The sequence below is a fragment of the Siphateles boraxobius genome, unplaced genomic scaffold, assembly GCF_051911475.1.
Source record: "Siphateles boraxobius isolate OS27281-9 unplaced genomic scaffold, OSU_SipBor_1 19, whole genome shotgun sequence".
Classification (NCBI taxonomy): Eukaryota; Metazoa; Chordata; class Actinopteri; order Cypriniformes; family Leuciscidae; genus Siphateles; species Siphateles boraxobius.
The window spans coordinates 30,489,627-30,508,515 of record NW_027508799.1 but is presented as its reverse complement, the minus strand read 5'-3'; the positions used below and the strand labels follow the sequence as shown (position 1 = coordinate 30,508,515).

The window sequence follows — 18,889 nt, the reverse complement described above, 5'->3', positions numbered from 1 at the left end:
TGATGAGTGCAGTTCCCACCGCATGATTAGTAGATCACTTCTCTTGTTTTGTTATGCAATTAGTAGACAGACACCGACACAAACTACATGTGAACTATGCAGGTTGGGAAAGTTTCCAGTGACTCTAGCTCAATATCAGGGACAATAAGTATTGACAGCTGGGGATCTGTCTGCATGCCCTCATCTAACATCTGTTTTGCAATTTGGTGAGTGTTTTTGTTTTTTGGATGGCTATCAGCTTCATTTAATATTGTGCTGGAACACACAGGCTTATGTTCCACTTGTTTGGGATCTCATTGGGTTTGTATGGTCAAAGGACAAACCATGACCTGAACCGTTTGGACTGGAAATTCTCCAGAAAGCTCATGTAGGTCAAAACACCACAGGAAACATATAACCACATTCAGCCTCAGACCACTACTGAAAATAGAGCTTAAAGTTCACATTATATATATATATATATATATATATATATATATATATATATATATATATATATATATATATATATATATATATATATACACTACCATTCAAAAGATTTTATATATATATTCAAAAGATTATATATATATATATATATATATATATATATATATATATATATATATACACTACCATTCAAAAGATTTTGATCTGTAAGATTTAAAAAAGAAAAAATGTAAAAGAAGTCTCTTCTGCTTACTAAAGCTGCATTTATTGGATTCGGCAACATTATACACTACTGGTCAAAGGTTTGGGATCAATAAGATTTTTTTTATTTTTTTTATTAGAAATTAATACTTTTATTCATCAAGGATGCATTAAATTAATCAAAAGTGACAGTAAAGACATTTATAATACTACAAAAGCTTTCTATTTCAGAAAAATACTGCTCTTTTGAACTTTCTGTTAATCAAAGAATCCTGAAAGAAAAATTTACACAACTGTTTTCAACGTTGATAATAATAATAATAATAATAATAATAAATGTTTCTTGAGCAGCAAATCAGCATATCAGTATGATTTCTGAAAGATCATGTTTCATGCTTCATGATGATTGCTAAAGCCCAGATATAGTTTCACAATATGGATCATAGTGCATTTTATTTTTTAACTTTTGCTATTGATTACATCATTATTATCAAGTAGGCTACCTTCCATAATTGCACAACTGAAGTTGTTAGCACTGATATCATATCTGAAAAACTGATAGGGATGGATGTCACTGCATATTCCAACTTTATTTATTGCAAATATTTGAATCTGTCCAATAATTTATAAAGAAAAAAGCATTGCCTTCAGTTCAATACAGGTCCATGACAGCAGTCTTGTAACCCTTAGTCTTTAGGCAACATTGATAATATTCACGTCGATAAACATGGGTTTTTCCAGTTATAGATTTGCAAACTTTTTACACCAAATTAACCCCCCCCCCCCCCCAGTCTTATTAATATTTGTTTACATCCTCAAATTACAATATCAAAATGGTTGTGAATTGTCTTATTTTAATGTACATAAGTTATTATTAAAATAGTTCATATTTAAACATAAAATATCATTTTATATAAAAAAAAAATACTGTGAGTGTGAAAAATTAAATAAAAGAAAACATCAAACATGAATCCCACAAACAAGTCACCTGCGGACTACAAATCCCGTCAAACCCGTTATCCTAAAACTCGATCACGAGCCCACATGGGCGTATTCTGATTGGCCTCTCTTCCTCACGCGAGGTACGTCACATTGAAACGCAGCGATATCCAGAAAATCCAGACAGGCAGCTCTAGTCAGTCAGCCAGTCTTCTGGAACGGCAGCTCCACTCCGACAAAAACCATCTTGAAGGACAACCGCCCGTCGCTTACATAAACAGGTAAGCAAAAATCTGACAACAACATGTACTTGTTGGAATATATATGAAGGTGTTCTGACTGTATGTTTGCGCTAATTAAGTTGTTTGTGTCAGTATTGCTAGCCGACTAGCTCTCGTTGCTACGTTGCCTGAAACGGTTCTTCTATTGTTTTTAAGCTTTGTCTTAAGAGGAATTTGAATTTAAATTATTCAACAGACCGGAATATTACAATGGACGCGTCTTAAAGCTTATAAATAGCGTGGCGAACGCGATGAGATAGAAGTACGTTGTCTAAATCCCGTGCATTAGTCACTTTCAGACTTGTTTGTGTCAGTCTTTGAGAGGTGAATGTGACCACTAATGGGGCTTTTGTTTGGAGTTTTCATCTTTCTGTCTCGTATTATCCTCATTTTGTATGCTCGTAGACAGTTCTGGTCGAGTTTCACGTTCTTACTAGAGAGATGAAAATAGAAGATGTTTTTGTTTGGGTTGTAAACAAAACCACTTCAATTTAAAGGGACCGTTCACCAAATTGTAGTATTCTGTTACGACTCGTTAACATGTTTTTGCAAAAATATCTTATGCAGGAGGACAATCTCAATCGCCTTATGTTTTTACGACTCAAAGAAAGCGAATTGCGACTACTGCTGTCATCCTGCCAAAGATCTAGCTACGTCTGTGTTTTTAAGGGAGACAGAAAGTCATAGGAGTTCGGAACATGAGGGTGAGTAAATGATGACACAATTGTACTTGATGGTTTAGCTTACCTTTTAAATAACTGGATAAAACTGGGAGAGGTCAAATGATGATGTACATTAGTGAATGAAACTAGGAGAGGTCAAATGATGACATTACTGGATGCATTTTTTGGTTTACTGGTAGTGGGAAAAAATAGTTCAAAATCATTTAAGAATGATGTCTATGCTAAGCATCAAAGTGTGAAAGTGTTTTGACAGCTCACTGCTGATCTTATCGACTTGTCATCGCCACTGGTGTTTCTGACCTAGTTTTCTCTTGCCTCTTGTGCCATGAGTACATAAGGTTCTTCTCTTTTTTTTTCTTCTTTTTTTTACATTTGTAGGAGGATAAATTCCCTCAGTCCACTTCACTATTTCAGATCCTCTTCAATGTCGTATTGCCATCCCTTTAGATGCTGGCTCTTAGAGATGGTTATTAATTGGTTTGACCAATATCATTTTATGCACTCCACTGATATTTGTTATATTCAACTTTAATTGGTTTTAATATTATTATTATTATTATTATTATTATTGTTGTTAATAATTCTGGGTCTACTGATGCCAATGTTTGGTGAGTGTCTACACACCAGTTACTTGTATTGTTTGAATAATTTCTCAAATTTTTAAATAACGGCATGTTGTTTTTAAGTGATATAGCAATTGCTTTACAATTTGTCATAAAAGCAAATTTAAGACAGTCTTGTTCACAAAACAACTTTCTCATGATAAGTTCTTAATGCACATTTTTATTGTTCTAGTGAAACAATCATCTAGTTATAATTGTATCAAAAAACAGTAATAAAAACAAATCAAAATAATTTTTGCATGCACATTAATGGGCGCTTAAACATTAAAAAAAGTTGTACTGTATTGGTCATAAAAAAATCATTTGATCTCTGTAGTTTAAGTTATTTTTAAAACTTCTCCCTAACTATCAGTATTTTTTGTAGTAAGTTGAGGCCCTGTGTGTCACACTTTGAATATGTGTTCAAGGACGGATAGTAATCTTTTCATGATAGCTTGGTTATCATGGGACTGAAGACTTGCCCCAAGCCAGTTGTACTTTCACGTAACTGGCAGCTCCTTTCCCAAAGCAAAGTTCATGCATGGGATGAATGCTAAATATAATAGCGTAGGGATCTCTACTACTACAGAGTGCATTTGCTTTTTTTGGTTGTTGGCAAGGGCACACAAATAGTGTCACATCAGCTATAAATAGAGCCTGTGCTTGTCAAAGCTGCCTGCCGTCAGTTAAGCATCTTAGACCAAACACTTGCCATTTCAAATTGACTTTGCCTGTCTGTGCATCAGACAAGTGAAAAGCACTCTTTACTGTCGTCTCATTGGCAATCACTGCATATTACGTCCGTGGCCGTGCACCTAACTTAGGTTTTAAATGTGGACAGAGATATGAACAGAAAAGAGGTAGGGTTCACTGGAGGTGATTACAGCTTCACGAATCTGGATAAATTAAGAATCATGATTATTATTATTTTTTTCAGATCGAGATCACCATTCTGAACAGACAACTTTGACAATGTTAATTGTGGCAGTCTATTTAAAATGTTTAGTTATTTTGAAGGAATTGTTTAAAAAACAATCTGTTTGAATGAATGATTGATTCAATGACTCGTAAATATTTTACTTGTTTCATTACTGGATGAACAGCGTTTTTGAACGAATCTGTTGAATGAATGATTCATTAACGCAGATTTGAGTGTGATTTTTGGCAAAGGTTTTAATAGGCACAGGCCAATCGTTGTCATTTAGGAATAAGGGGCCAGTTGTTCAAAGGTAAACTGATCGGATTTTGGTTATCGGATTGGATCAAATCTTGAACATGGGTTGTTCAAAAGGGAAAGAATGAGTCTGAAATCAGATTAGATCATGGAATCCAATCCTAATTTTAATCTGGATCAAACCTTCAGTTTGTGTTGTTCAAAACCTGTCAGTATGATTTGGATAACTTTGATCCAAAAAAACAGTATTATCCTGATCCCAACAGGGGATAGGATTTCAAGTTGGATTCCAAGAAGAAAATGTAGTAAAACTTTTAAATTGGTCAAATAATACTTTTGTATCATTTAGTGTATATATACTTTTATTTATATTTTGCACTTGACTTGTGTAACCGTTGTAACAGTGATAAAGTAGATAAAGTAGACATAGGCTACCAATAAAGCCATTCAGTAAAGTAAAGTAAAAATAAAAATGATCTTGTCCCCATGAAATAATTTCAATAACAAACAAAAATAATATAATTCCATTTTTCTGTCATTCATCACTGTATATTAATTTCAAAGAAACAATCATTAGAGATGAGCCTGTCAAAAATAATTTCTAACAATTGCATACTATACGTCCAGTCAGTCCCTCATTCAGAAAAATGTTTTAAGACGTTTTCAAAATATCCACAATGTATATTTGTTTTTTATTTGTTGTGGCTCAGATGAGGGGTCATAAAATAAATTTATGAATGGAAGTGGATGTTTTTTTTTTTTTTTTTGTGTTTTGTCTCAAAATAAGAAGCATTTACAGTGACTCCATGTTGGCTCTTCTACCTGTTCTTTACATAGCTAAAGGATATGTTGTCCCATTAAGAGCACTGGTAATCCGGATTTGGTAATCTTGTAAACTGTGTATCTGGATCAGGGTGATCCAGTCCAATGTTGCTTTGAAAAACCGGCATAAAAGTTAGACGGATTACCTGATCCTGAATAAGAAAAAATGGGATTTCCAAATCCAGATCATTTTGATCCAGATTAAATGTTTTGAACAACTGGCCCAAGACTGTGATGTTTTGAAACTAGAAGAAGTCGTAGCTGTTTAGACAGATAATGTGATGTAGTTTGACATTCGCACATTTAAAATGTTTTGTTAAAATTTATATATAACAAAACAGTAGGGATGCACCATACATGATTTTCCATGGCAGATTCTGACTGACTTTTTTTATTTTACAAGCAAATGGACTGATACAGGTTGTCTTTTTTTTTTGTCTTTAAGGTAACTTTTTTGTTGTTTTTTATTTGCTCTATTACAGGTCAAATTGGCCTTAAACAATATCTGTACTGTAGCCATTAAAATTAGAGGCAACCACTGCATCACGATCCAGGATGCAAATAAAAATGCTACATAGACGTAGATAGGCCGAAATAAAAGAAAAATAGTCCGGTTCTGATTTATGGCTGTTTGACTGGTGCATCCCTAAATATCAGACACTGGTACCATGAGACTGACCTATTTATTATAATTTATTTTGCGTTTTTTTTTTAAGACCAATACAGATGTGTTCAACTACTGATGAACTAATTTTGTTCTAATTTCTGAATTTTCTTATTAATACTTAGTTGCTTTGCCATTTAAAACGGTTTTTGGGTGGTGTTGCATGCTGTTTATTTTGCTATGCAATTTATTGCTATACACCAATAACCTATTAACTAATAATTATTAACTATAATAAATTATTAAGGGGAAAGTGTTCAGGTCAGTCAGACCGATTATCAGTCCATCTCTATTATAGTGTCAGCAGGAGTTGTGGGCCTCTGCAGTGTGGAAAGACACCTTATCAAAGAGGCTGATTGTGTGGCACTGATCGACAAAGCAAACATCTTTTATATGGCAGGGGAACTGCTCAACTGAAAATCCTCATTGATTTGGTTTGCTATGTAGTCGGTATGAGGACATAAACTGTTTAAATAAAACCAAAATACTGTGCTGTGCAGCACATCAGCATGTCATTCCTCACTTCCCATAATCTGAACAAGGTGGGATGACGTTGCCAAGACGACAGTCTCCTCTGGCTCATCCTGTTTGTGTAGGTAATATACTGGAAAGCTGCTCAGTAATCCATGTAATTTTGCCTTAGTTTATTCATTGTGACACTAGCAGTTTCTTTGGCCAATTATGGTGTATTGGAGGTTTAGGCAAAGTTCTCAGTTTGACGTTGGTCACACTGGTTTGCACATGAGCTGGGCCTGTGTCAAAGCAAATTAAGCATTTGACAATCTGGAATGACTGTGGCACATGGTTTGGTGTGAAGGACAGCTTACCCTCTTTCTGCGTCATGACTTGTTGCTATTATTATTCAGTGTCAGATAGTTTTGCACAAATATATTTTGGTCTGATTTAGCACTGGAGGGGCAGAGGGCTGATGTGGATTTTATGTTTAAACTCGGATGAATGTCTATAACATGTTTTTTGTTATAGGTTTTGTATTAACGTAAACCTATTTAGTTTTGAGGAAACTAAACACAAACATAGAAAAAAATCTATTTGTTTATTGCTCTTTGTTCTTATTTTTAAGAACTACATTGTGATTATTAATATAGTAATTAATAATAATAAAAGAATTGGAGGAAAAGATGCATTGTGATGCATCAAAAATCGTTTTATAATCGTTACCATCTGAATCGTAATTAACAGGGCCTGAATTTCGTTTTGGAAAATAGGGGGGAAATCCCCCTTTAGGTCATTCTTATGGGGGGGGATTTTTAATTTGAGGGGGGAGTTTTTTTAGACAATTTTTAAAAAATACGTTTAGCTAAATGTTTGCTCACTCATTGTATTTGTGTTTTTACCGTGGGGTCATTTTTTTTTAGTTTACACAACAAAAGGAAGCTTGATTTCAATCTTTGAATTAAATTGAAAAAAGTAGCACAAATAAATACATGAAATAAAGAGGAAAGTTTAGGTCTAACACTAGTATTCAGAAATGCTAGAAACGGAAAAAAGCAATCAAATGTAAAATAACACAGAATAGTCTTTTAGTCTTGAATACATAGGCTATTAATCCTGATTCCTTACAATTAATGCTATCTTTTGTTGTTTTATATACAATAATGACAGAGACATTTTAGGCTACTCTCACTTTAAGAGCTAGTGCACGGATCCACGTTCACATGTTGCGTGTAAAGCGCAGTCCGCGCCACTTTGTCCTCTTTTAAAAAGGGCTCCCTGTTGCTAAGCAATCATGAGCCACGTTCTCCATGAAGACGAAGACGTTTCAGCAAAGGATGAACGCGCAAAACACGTAACGTGAACGGCCCATACTGTTTTCATTATAGTGTCACATGCATTTTCTTTTTGTATTATTTTTTTAAGACATAACCGATTGTGTTTGAGAGGATACTCCCCAAGACTGGAATTTAGACAATGTTGTGTGCTTTTGATCGTTAAAGCGCTATAATTCAAGAAAAATAACTCCGTTTTGTTACTCACGAGCTGTTTGTTATGCGGGTTAAAATCGCTTGAATGTTTAAATAGGTAAGACTTAAAAAGACGCACAAATTATAAACAATAGTGATGATGCAATGGCCCGATTGTGCAAGTGACATTTCCATCAAATGTCCCGACTCCTGAAACGCGAGAGTCTAGAATCACCGCCTGCAGCTGCAGCGCGATTGGCTTGCCTTGTTTAACCTATTTTGAGAGACAGAGAAGACGCGGCATTGGCAGAATCACTCACGCTGTTTGTGAAATTGCGTCTCGCAGAATGTTTTAAAATGACTGATTTGATCTTATAATCTGTTAGGTTAAATTTACTCATAGGCCTACATGCTAGATTGAATGAATGATTAAAATGATGCGCAATACCCGCAATCCCTCACCGAAATTCGAGCCATGATTAAATTGTGAGGGGCAAGTGAAGATTCACACACCAGTGAAATATATATATATATATATATATATATATATATATATATATATATATATATGTGTATATATATATATATATGTGTGTGTGTGTGTAAAAAAAATAAAATAAAAAATATATATATATGTGTGTGTGTATTTATATTTATTAGAAGTTTTGTATTTTCGTCTTCACTCCCTCACAAAGGGCCTCTTCCTCTGACAGAAGTTCAGTGCTGCACTTGTGTTTAGCCCTGGTCTCATGACCAACAGACAGCACACCCCTCCGTTCACTCTCTTACACTGTCACATGACACACACACACCCAACTGCTGGCTCCAACAAGTGCTTTTGTTTGGGTTTCTCTGTTTCTCTGTTCTCACTTGTTTTGGTTTAGACTTTTATCCTTTGGTCTATAATCCTCAGGAAACTGATAATCAGATGTTGCAGCTGTGTATTTATTTATTTATGCATTCTGTAGATGTACACAAAGTACACTGAAACCTGCGACACATAACTTACTGTTGTAGTCCTAAAAGCTCTGTTTAACATGTTAGTTAGCTCCAGTGTGGTCTACTTTTTGAATATGGCTGCAGGGTGTCACTGAACACAATGTACATTTCTGTTGTGCGGTATTGAAATGTATAAAGATTTGTTTGTGTGTGTGTATAGATGTATAGATATATGGTGTGAAATGGTAAAGAATATATATATATATATATATATATATATATATATATATAAATGTTAAATTAAATATAATATTTAACATTTATAATTACTTATTCTCATAATTGAAGTGAGAAAACAAATAGCTGTTTGAGTGCAGTTAATTTTAAATGTATTCATGCATTGATTAAACGCTAGATTGATTTGGACCCAGATTTTTCAGATGAAAGCATGTTCTGTTAATTTTTAGGTTTTGAGAATCAATTGACTTTGGTGTGTGTGTTTTCCCCATGAGGAAAACCATTTAAAAAACGTAAAAATTTGGTTTAGGGGTTGGGTTAGAGTTACGGGACAGAATATACAAGTAGCCTACTGTTTAAAAATCATTATGTCTATGGAATATCCCCATAAAACAGGAAAACCCAATGTGTGTGTGTGAGATATTATAAACATAGGCTAAATGTAATTTATGTACTACTATTAAACAAATGCAATTCACAGAAGCAGTCGCTACACAGATTATGAATCACATGCACGTAATCAATCATATACGTGATTCTCACGGTTGGCAAGGCTCTGTCTGTGATGTTCCTGAGGTTTATTTACTGCCAAAAAGCTATTCTATGCTACAATTCCATGAATCACCACTTCTACTTTGAATTTATGTGTGCACAACCTTCTGTAAACCGAGAGGTGGATCCCGTATAGCTTTTCGTAATGCAAGCATTTCTCTGTCCAATTTAGTTGGTCATCTAAGTAGCACATGTGATGTCGTAGTGTGTCGACATGTCTGGCAGCCAAGTGCTTGTCTATCTGTGGGTATCTGTCTTATTCTCTACTTCCAGTGTAATAGTGACTCATTTCCTTCATGCTCACACTTGAACAATGGCTGATGCCACAAAGTACATCTAGAGTCAAGTGGACATTGACACTGAAACCTGCGACACATAACTTACTGTTGTAGTAACAGTAACAGTTGCAGAGCCTACAAGCTCTGTTTACTATTCTTCTTTTTGCATCTTAGGCCTATGTAGCCTGTCCCTTTTCAGTTCTGCGCTTGTTGTGTTATGTTTGTACTTTAACATCAAGAAGGTAAAATCTTATGGATTATGAACGAACCACTTGTTTTAAACTCTTCCCGGTCTACTGATGTTTATGACAACCGCTCCAAACATTACAACGCTCATGATAACTTTTGTTCAATAAGTAAATCCACATCACCTGCTAATTACTCTTCGACAGCGATGCCATTGAAATGTATAGATCTACAGTAAAAATGTGCTTGCTTCTCTGGTGCATAAGGTCTATTGTGCTGTCCCCTTTTCTAGAGACCTTTCCAAGAGTCAGTGAGGATGGACACATGCCTTTTAGGTTCTGTAGAGTCTACACTGGATCTAAGATTTCTAGAAGGAGAGGGATGTAGTTTAAGGTTTGGTGTCATTAATCAGTGACACTTCTCTGGTGCGTTTTGACAGTAGCTGCTGGTCCAAAGCACGGTGTGAAGACTGCCTCCCTTCGAGAATGAAACTTGTCTTTGCAGATATGGAATTGCTGACATTCTCGAACTGTGACAATTTAGAGCTGAAAACACAGAAAAGTCAGATGGCAGTTGGTCAGCTGTTTGAATGGCAAACAAAAATCAATTTCAAATGTCATTTCCTTTTTTCCCTGCTTCCCTGTATGCTCTGGTAAGCACTTTTGCTGACTGGTGTTTCAATTGATTTGTTTCTTTCTCTATTTTGTTTCTGCGGGAAAAGTCTTAGCTACACAAAGAAAATTGACTACCTGCCTCTATCGAAGTGTATTTTGCTCATGAATATTGTCACCAATTTCTGTGTAGACTTTGTTCCAAGGAATACTTTATTGACTGTGTGTTGCTCAGACTTTTCATACAAATTTCAAAATCACTTTAATCTAATTTCAAACCCATTGTATGCAGGTTTAAACATCAGCTATCATGTTTTTGACATTTAGACTACAGAAAACTAAGTCAGATAACATGATGCATTGATTTTGTTCACTTTCGAGTCTCGACAGCTGTAGGATTGCATGCGAATATGACACTCATGTGGGAGTTTAATGAGGCCACAGCCTTTGAACAGGCATTTATTAAGTGAACATAATGAATTAACTGATAATTAACCGATAATGACTTGTCGGCTCCTCCACACCTATGAATGGATGGATTTTTGTATGTAGAGATTCAAACTATTTGTAACAGTTTTCTCCTCAGGCATAAAACGGTGCACAGTAGTCCATGGGAGCAAGAGGGGTCAGTTTCACAGTCCTACTGTGTCACATGATACCGAAGCAGTTGATGTGACACCAGAGAGTGCTGAACTTGAGAAGAAAAGGGCATCTTTCAGTTTTTACCAAACTGGACATAGACCACCATGCAATAAGTATTTCTAGCTGATTCTGATTTCCTGGCTTGTGAACAGACTGCTGTTGCCACACTTTACATTTACAAAAGGAGTGAAACTCTAAGCAGACGGATGCTGTCAGTTTCACAGCTGTGACTGTGAAGCCTCTTGCTTCTGTGAGCTTGGCAGACTGCTCAAGGCTTGCAGCTGAGATCAACTCAAATGAAACGCACTTCAGACTGGCAGAGAGAGTTTGAAGGAGAGGGCTGATTTTGGTCAAATGCTGTAGACGTGGCTTAATAATCAAGCTAATCTCTATTTCCTCAGAATGTGGGTGCAGATTGCCTAGAGATCCTGACTGGCCTTGTTAAAACATTCCCTTATCATATAATACTTAAGCTTTGGGATCTAAAGTAGCTTTCTGGCATGATTTCAGATATGTATTGACACTGAACCTCAGGTGACCGGTTTAAACTCACGTAGCCTAGTCTTGCATGGTGCGAGTACCCTGGCAGGACCGCAGGGGTTGCAACATCTGATTGTGGTAGTCGGATGAAAGTATTGCATTTTTAGCTTGGATTAGGGCCTAAGGTTTTATCGGTTCTCACAGAGATGTTTTTGACAAACCCCATTATGTACTAATGTTTGAAACAGGATTTATGAATTTCTTTGTAGCGTTATTGAGATCTTACTCCATCTATAGTAAGCCCATCGAGACGTTTCCTGTTTATGTAATTAACCAGATGCATAACTTTAGTTAAAATAGTGAGCTCTTTGTGCCAATTACACGAGCATGATGATAAACATGTGCTTATGTACACTATGGTTAAAAAGTTTGTGGTCAGTGAGATAAAATAAATAAATAAAGGTTTTCAAAGAACTCTCTTTGAGAGTCCCCGAACTTTTGAAAACCCCCCAAGCATCTCAGTTAGATATTTAATGTTATTTCTTATGTCTTCACCAGGTCCGACTGTGAATCCACGGGGGACAGTTTTGGAGTCAAGCGTCCTCTTGGTCCAGTATATTAAGAAAGAGCAGAAGCAACAGGAAGCAAGCTGGACGGGGGGGAGGTGAGGGAGGACAAGGGCGCTGCCTTTGTCTTGAGACACAGAGTCTGCACCAGCAGCGATACCGACCCAACCCACACATCGACCTCAGATGACCAGGACACCATGAGTCCTAGTGCAGATCACAGATCAGACGACCCCGCACAGAACAGGGTAAGTGCAGCAAGCAGAGGCCACTGCTATATCAGCTTCAATTAGGCTTAATCAGACTTGGCCAACCACCCTGCTCCTAGATATTGGCATTGATATAAAAACAATGACTACAACTAAATGACTACCATCCTGTTTGTATTGGTAGTATAACAAAAAGCTACGAGAGCATTACTGTGATTTCTATGTCAATTAAGGGGTGTTAGGCACAATGCAAAGTGAAGTCCCTTAAGGTGATGATACACAGGGCAACTTTTTGAGCAATGTTGCTGGGCAATCTTGCCGAGTGATTTTTGCTTGGGCTCTTTCCCATTGAAAATGGGCAATACATTTCTATCTGGAACTTTTAGATCGGTCGTGGGCCATGTGTCTCATCAGGTTGCCTGTTGACGGCAGCATTGTATCATCACTTTTAGCCTCGGTAAAATCATGAACACACAGATTTGAGTGTTTTCCAGGAGTATGATCAAATATACCAATGTTCAATAATTTATATATTAATAGTAATAAGCAATTCCGCTGACAAGTAATGCGGTTTATTAGCTGTTTAATAATTTTAATGGTTTGTAGCAATATGGCACATTACAAATTCATTTAAAGTAGAGCCCGACCGATATATCGGCGGGCCGATAGTATCGGCCGATTTTAGGCATTTTCCTAACTATCGGTATCGGCATTTATAATGGCCGATAAATGAATATTTTAAAAAATGCGGTGTGGTGATTCATGTAAGGGTGCGCTGCCAATAAAGCACCTAAAAGCTGTCACAAGAACTGGCAAAAGTAATGATTATGAATACAACAAATATAGCAAGGAGACATTTTAATTGTTTATTAATAAACTAGTGTTTTCAGTCAGTGTCAGCCAAAGATGAAGTTAACGATGCTGACTCGCGATCTTCAGTGAACGCGCGAAAGAGAGAAATGCACATTTCATACGATTACATGAGTCTGTCTGTCTTTCGTTTTGAATTGTTCTGTTTAAAAGTAGACATTTCAATATAGATATATTTCAATTCTCAGGTCTATACGCTGAGTTTCGGTTCATGAGACGAGCTCCAGTTCACCCGCAGGCGCCTCCGTGTCGAGATTGTCTATCGTCTGCTATATTTACTTCTTATAAATTAAATGCAGGCAAATGGTTGATGAAACATTGATTAAAATTAAGATACAATTAATACAAAACGAAATTCACTTTGAAACGAAAGGTTTTGTGCTTTCTGTTTGATGTCTATGTGAAAGTTTCAAAGCATATTTTAGTGCCGCTTTCAGAGCGCTCACGTCCGTAGTGCTGAACTGTCGCGTCTGTAACATTGTTTTTTCCTCATAAATGCGAACACGAAAAATAAAATAAAATAAAATGAATATTTTATGTAGCCTGTGGAGACTGAGAGCCAACCCTTCTTCATCCGGTGGGTAGTAGCCTACTTGTGATTTGCGCAGTGTAATTCACAGAATTGATTTCTCTGCTACAAGCCTCTGTCACGTATTGTGTGAGCTTGTGACTATTGCAAGCGCACAGCTGAGAAGTCCTGATTATATTGTCTGCTATATTTAGGCCTACTTATTTATTAAGGCAATTGGTTGATGAAACATTGATTAAAATGCGTGGCGCGAGCGATCTCCGACAGTAAACTGATTCTGCTTTGTCTCGGGTAAACAGCTGTTGCGACGCGAGCAATAACGGCCGTGTAGACACCGTGTTAAAGCTCATTCTGCCTGATAACGCTACGTTACAACTTCAAGCAATATTCCAAAAATTTATATAATTATAACACTTTATATAGGGCCATTTTGCATTAAGAGTAGCCTAGTTTCACGTTTAGTACATTTTGCTTACTAATTATTTAAAATAGTATAAAAGTACTGTACATGTAATTAAAAACGTTTTCATTATGATATTATTAATTTGACTTTAGTAAAAAGATCTGAGTTCTTCCTCCACTGGTAGAGATTAGAGGAATTAAGAGTAAAAATAGAAGATAATAAGGTTTTGTGACACTTTTTATATATTTATTGATACAAGTTATGACTAGAATATAATAGAATAGAATATAATATAACATGCAATGCAAACTAGTTTGGTTACAGCTCAGCTGTATAATTCTCATTCTATCATTCCCCCTGCCTCCATTACATATCTGTCACACAAGTGTATGATTACCACATTTGAGTGATCATTGCAAAACTTGTTTATAAAATATATTTATTCTGTTTATAGCTCATGTGTAAAGTACCCATCAAAAGTTTGTACACACCAATAGGAAAGTGTCCAAACTTTTGACTGGTATACTGTACTATAATACACAAATAATATTGCTACTGTATTATAATATACACATAAATAATATCGGCCGATATATATCGGTATCGGGCTTTTTTTACTCTCTAATATCGGCATCGGCCCCCAAAAATCCATATCGGTCGGGCTCTAATTTAAAGTGCAGTCACAGGTGTTTGTATGTAGGGTGTTTCATAACAGATTTTAGACCTTAAACCATCGGTTTTATAAAGGTTTATAAGCTGCGGACTGCACTCATCTACACCAAAGGATATGAAACCTGCATTTTAGCCACATTAAAGTGCATGTATTTATTTAAAAGTATTGGATAAGATAAGTGCACTCACTTGAGAACTCAATGGACTGTTTATAAAAGCTAATGAACTATTAATGAATGCTTTACAATGACTGCACACAGTCTAATTTGGATCTGTAGTCCATTATGGTCCCAGAGACCAGCATATCCATTATTTGAGGTGTAGTGTATAGGAGAACGGCATAGGGATCATGTACATGTGGTTATTTGTTTCTGTAACCTATAATTACTTATCAAAGTCCAATATAGACCGAGTCTGCTACTCTCAGAGGAGTGTGTACGGATTTAGAAGATTGTTGGGAGAAATTTGCTTTGGGAGAAAAAGACTGTTTCATTAAACTGTGCTCGAGTTGATGTTTTGTTTTTATTACATGCGGTTTTAAATAATTCTTGTCCACATCTACTGCTACATCTTATCATCTACATTACACTGATACACAGATAGCTATAACAGTGTTCGCAGGTTTAGAGAGGACTCTTTTTGTATTTGCATGTCGGAACTGTCGCCCTCTGTTATTTGCATGAATTCAACAGAAACATGCACAATGGTTGTGTATTGTGTAATCTGACTCTGACAACATTTGTGTCTGTCATTGTGAGCCACTTGGTGGTTGGCTGCCAGGCTGTGGTGTGGTCAGACAGGGCAGGTGTAAAACTATCCCATCCCCAGAAGGGAGCAGACGCCCCACTGGCTTTTTGGGTTAAGGTTGATGCAAGACAACGAGGCCAAGCTGATGAAATTTTAAACAGGCCCCTGGACACAGTAATAGACACTTCTGTGTATTTTGCATCATGTTTCTGGTAGACAAGGTTACATTTGTGTCTGCATAGTGCAAACACTATTTAGGACTCCCCTTTTTGTGCAACTAAGAGAAGTCGTTGTAAAATTTAATGACGGTTTGATTGAACTAGACATCTACCTATATACAGGAGAGACAGTGGCGTGTGAGCATACCTGGAAAATGAGAATCAGCTATTTTCCCCTGAGTGTACCATAATTGTCCACGTTCACACACTGTAAAAAGTAATTTTCCAAAGTTGTACATGAAACAGATTATTGGAAAATACTATTTTAGATTTTTCTAGTTGCAGTTTTTCTTTGTAATTGTTTGTGCAATTTACAATAAATTTCTGAGTGAACATTATTTCTACGCTAATTTTTATATGCTCATAACCAGGTGTAGATTTTACACCTTTGTGCATAAAGTTATCGTTTTTTATTTAGGTGAATTTCTTAGCTGTTCACTCAGAATGCATTCTTAAGCTCCATCAGGACTATTTAAAAAAAATATATATTGGTTAATGAAAAATGCGCTATAGGAACATATTTGGCCTTACTGGACCAATCAGATGAATCTTCAGGTGGGATAAGTATTCGCAAGTGGGGTAAGTATTTACAAATGGGATATTGGGTTTAGTTTTAGAATTTTTAAGAAAAATGGGTCTTAAATATCTTTCTTTTCACCAGGAAAATAGCAGAAGAAGCTGGCATGGTGTTAAAAACTCGCGTTTGTGGCCGATTACTACCCTAAAGGAATATTTTATGTTCCTTATATGGTTTACATTTTGACTCAGCCTACTGCTGAAAAACATTGGTTAATTACTGAATGCAGTGGACCATACGTTGTGCCTGTGTTTTCTGCTTATCAAAGCATGCACTGAAGCTCACTACACTAGTACAATTCCACCTGTTAACTTAGTTATAGGTCAAAGAACAACTGCCAAACACACCTGCTTTCATGCAAGGCCGAAAGATGCTAGGATAGATGATTTAAGTTTGATGTAAAGCTACAGTGCATTGTTAGTTGCATTTGAAAATTTGATCTTCAGGTTGTACTGTTCTTAATGAAAGGGGGTTGATGCCATCTGTTGCATTATGCTCTTCTTTGGTTTTCCAAAGGTATCAGGTTGTTTTCCTCCAATCCGCAGCGCTGCCTCTGTGCTATGGCAACAGTGTAGTTAGATGATTGGTTTTCGAATGGTAACAGCAGAAAGACTGGAAATCTATCGGCTCCACAAGGTCAATTTTTAACCAGGAACTACTTTATTCTGTTGATTTGGAAGACTGTCTGATATATAGCCTAAATTTGTTTTCTCTATTAATGGAAGTAGGGTAAAGTTGAACATCTTTCACTGTAATCACTCGTTTTTGTGATGATGTCATAATAATGTGTTAACTAGTTTCCCCATATAGTCAGAACTTCCCCTGGTGCATTCCAGGTTGTGGTATTTCTGTGGTACCACTTGTTCTTCTCTCTAATCAGAGACACGTAATTCATTTCACCATCAACGTGTAGCCTTATTGCAGTTGGTCATTTTGTGCATTAGTAAAATGATTTCAATTAAAGCCTTAATGTCTTGAAATCCCAAGAGCTTGGAAATTTGTAGACATTCCCAAACTATTGAGTCCCTAAATAAAAGTATTTGCATTTGTTATGGATGTTTTGGGAACCAACGTAACAGTGCTATTGTAATTAGTTTGATCATTCCTGTTTCTGGAACTCTTTTGGATAAAGAGCTTTATTAATTCCAGCTTCCTGTCCCTAAGGATTTGAAAATCTGTTTTTGAGTTTTGTCTCTGTGCATACAAAGCGAAAGTTTGAGTCAGTGTCACATGCGCGCGGAGACACTGGTGCTGGGGTTAGTCTGTATAAAGGTCAGATCCTGATTGAGCAAGAAAATGTGCTTTTACTGTCCCAAACATGTGATGTATATTATTGAAGAGGGCTGAAGACGGAGGAGGATTAAGAATAATGGATGGCCTGGAGTCTGCTGACTCTGTGGTCTGCTATAAGGGTTCGATAAGGAAAGAAGGGTGACAGAACAGCACAGACACTAGGATTCTTAGTGAGCGAAGACGAGGGAGGCTGTCCCCTGTGGGACATTGTCTCTCTGGACATGCGGCTGAGTTTCAATCTTGGTCGGGTGTTCGTACTTAGTGGTGCTGGTTGCAGTGACTTGAGGGCATAGATGGCACAAAATTTGCGTGTATGCACACAGACTATGTGAATTGTAAGCTTTGATAGTATCAAGGCAGTGTATATCAGGTCAATCTTACTGTGACAAAGGCTATCTATGTCTAGCATTTAAGAAGGTAGAGGAAAATATGTTCTGAAGAAAATGAAAACATTTAAAAACAAGCCAATGTTGCATTTAAACACAATCTTGTTGTTCTAGGTACATCCAGTCATGTCATATATTTTTGTGCCAGCCTGAAATGATTATTATCAGTCGCAGATAGTGCTGGCTAAACCGGCTTGGCTGGATTGCATTCTGCTTTCAGTGAACCAAGGACAAATTGTTGTTTTGCAGGACAAATCTGTGTAAGTTTAGGGAAATGAACAAAACATGTGGCTGTGGACTTAAGGAACTTATCGGACGCTTGTGCAATCACAAGTCCTGGGGTGTACATGCAATCTTATCAGTAGATTTTGCTTAACGTTCAGTTCTGTTGATCCATGACTGACCTTCAAACCCTTGATATGTTGTCAATCCTGAGATATGGGACTACTGTCTATCAGATGAAGGAGTTTCCTTTAAAAGTTACACTAATGTTCAAAACGTTGGGTTAATAAGTAATTAATACTTTTATTAAATAAGGACACTTTAAATTGATTCAAAGTGACAGTAGGGACATTTTTAATGTTACAAAAAATTCAAATAAATGCTGTTCTTTTGAACTTTCTATCAATTACATTTTATATACATATATTCAAATACAATTAAAAGGGTTACTTTAAGTTGTAAAGAAAATCCACAAAATAACTTTTTCTACTGTATTGTTTGATCAAATAAATTCTGCCTCGGTGAGCATAAGAAACTTCCATCTAAAACATT

The 18,889-nt window shown here is 36.3% G+C and overlaps 1 protein-coding gene across 1 annotated transcript in view; it reads left to right on the top strand.

Moving 5' to 3' along the window:
- Positions 1–1,727: 1,727 nt before the first annotated feature.
- Positions 1,728–18,889, top strand: part of adipor2 (adiponectin receptor 2) — a 29,908-nt gene continuing 12,746 nt past the window's right edge. The window contains exons 1-2 of the mRNA XM_077234968.1: positions 1,728–1,853; positions 12,204–12,459. Coding sequence (XP_077091083.1) covers positions 12,412–12,459 — 48 coding nt within the window. The 5' untranslated portion in view covers positions 1,728–1,853; positions 12,204–12,411. The remainder of the gene's footprint in view (positions 1,854–12,203; positions 12,460–18,889) is intronic.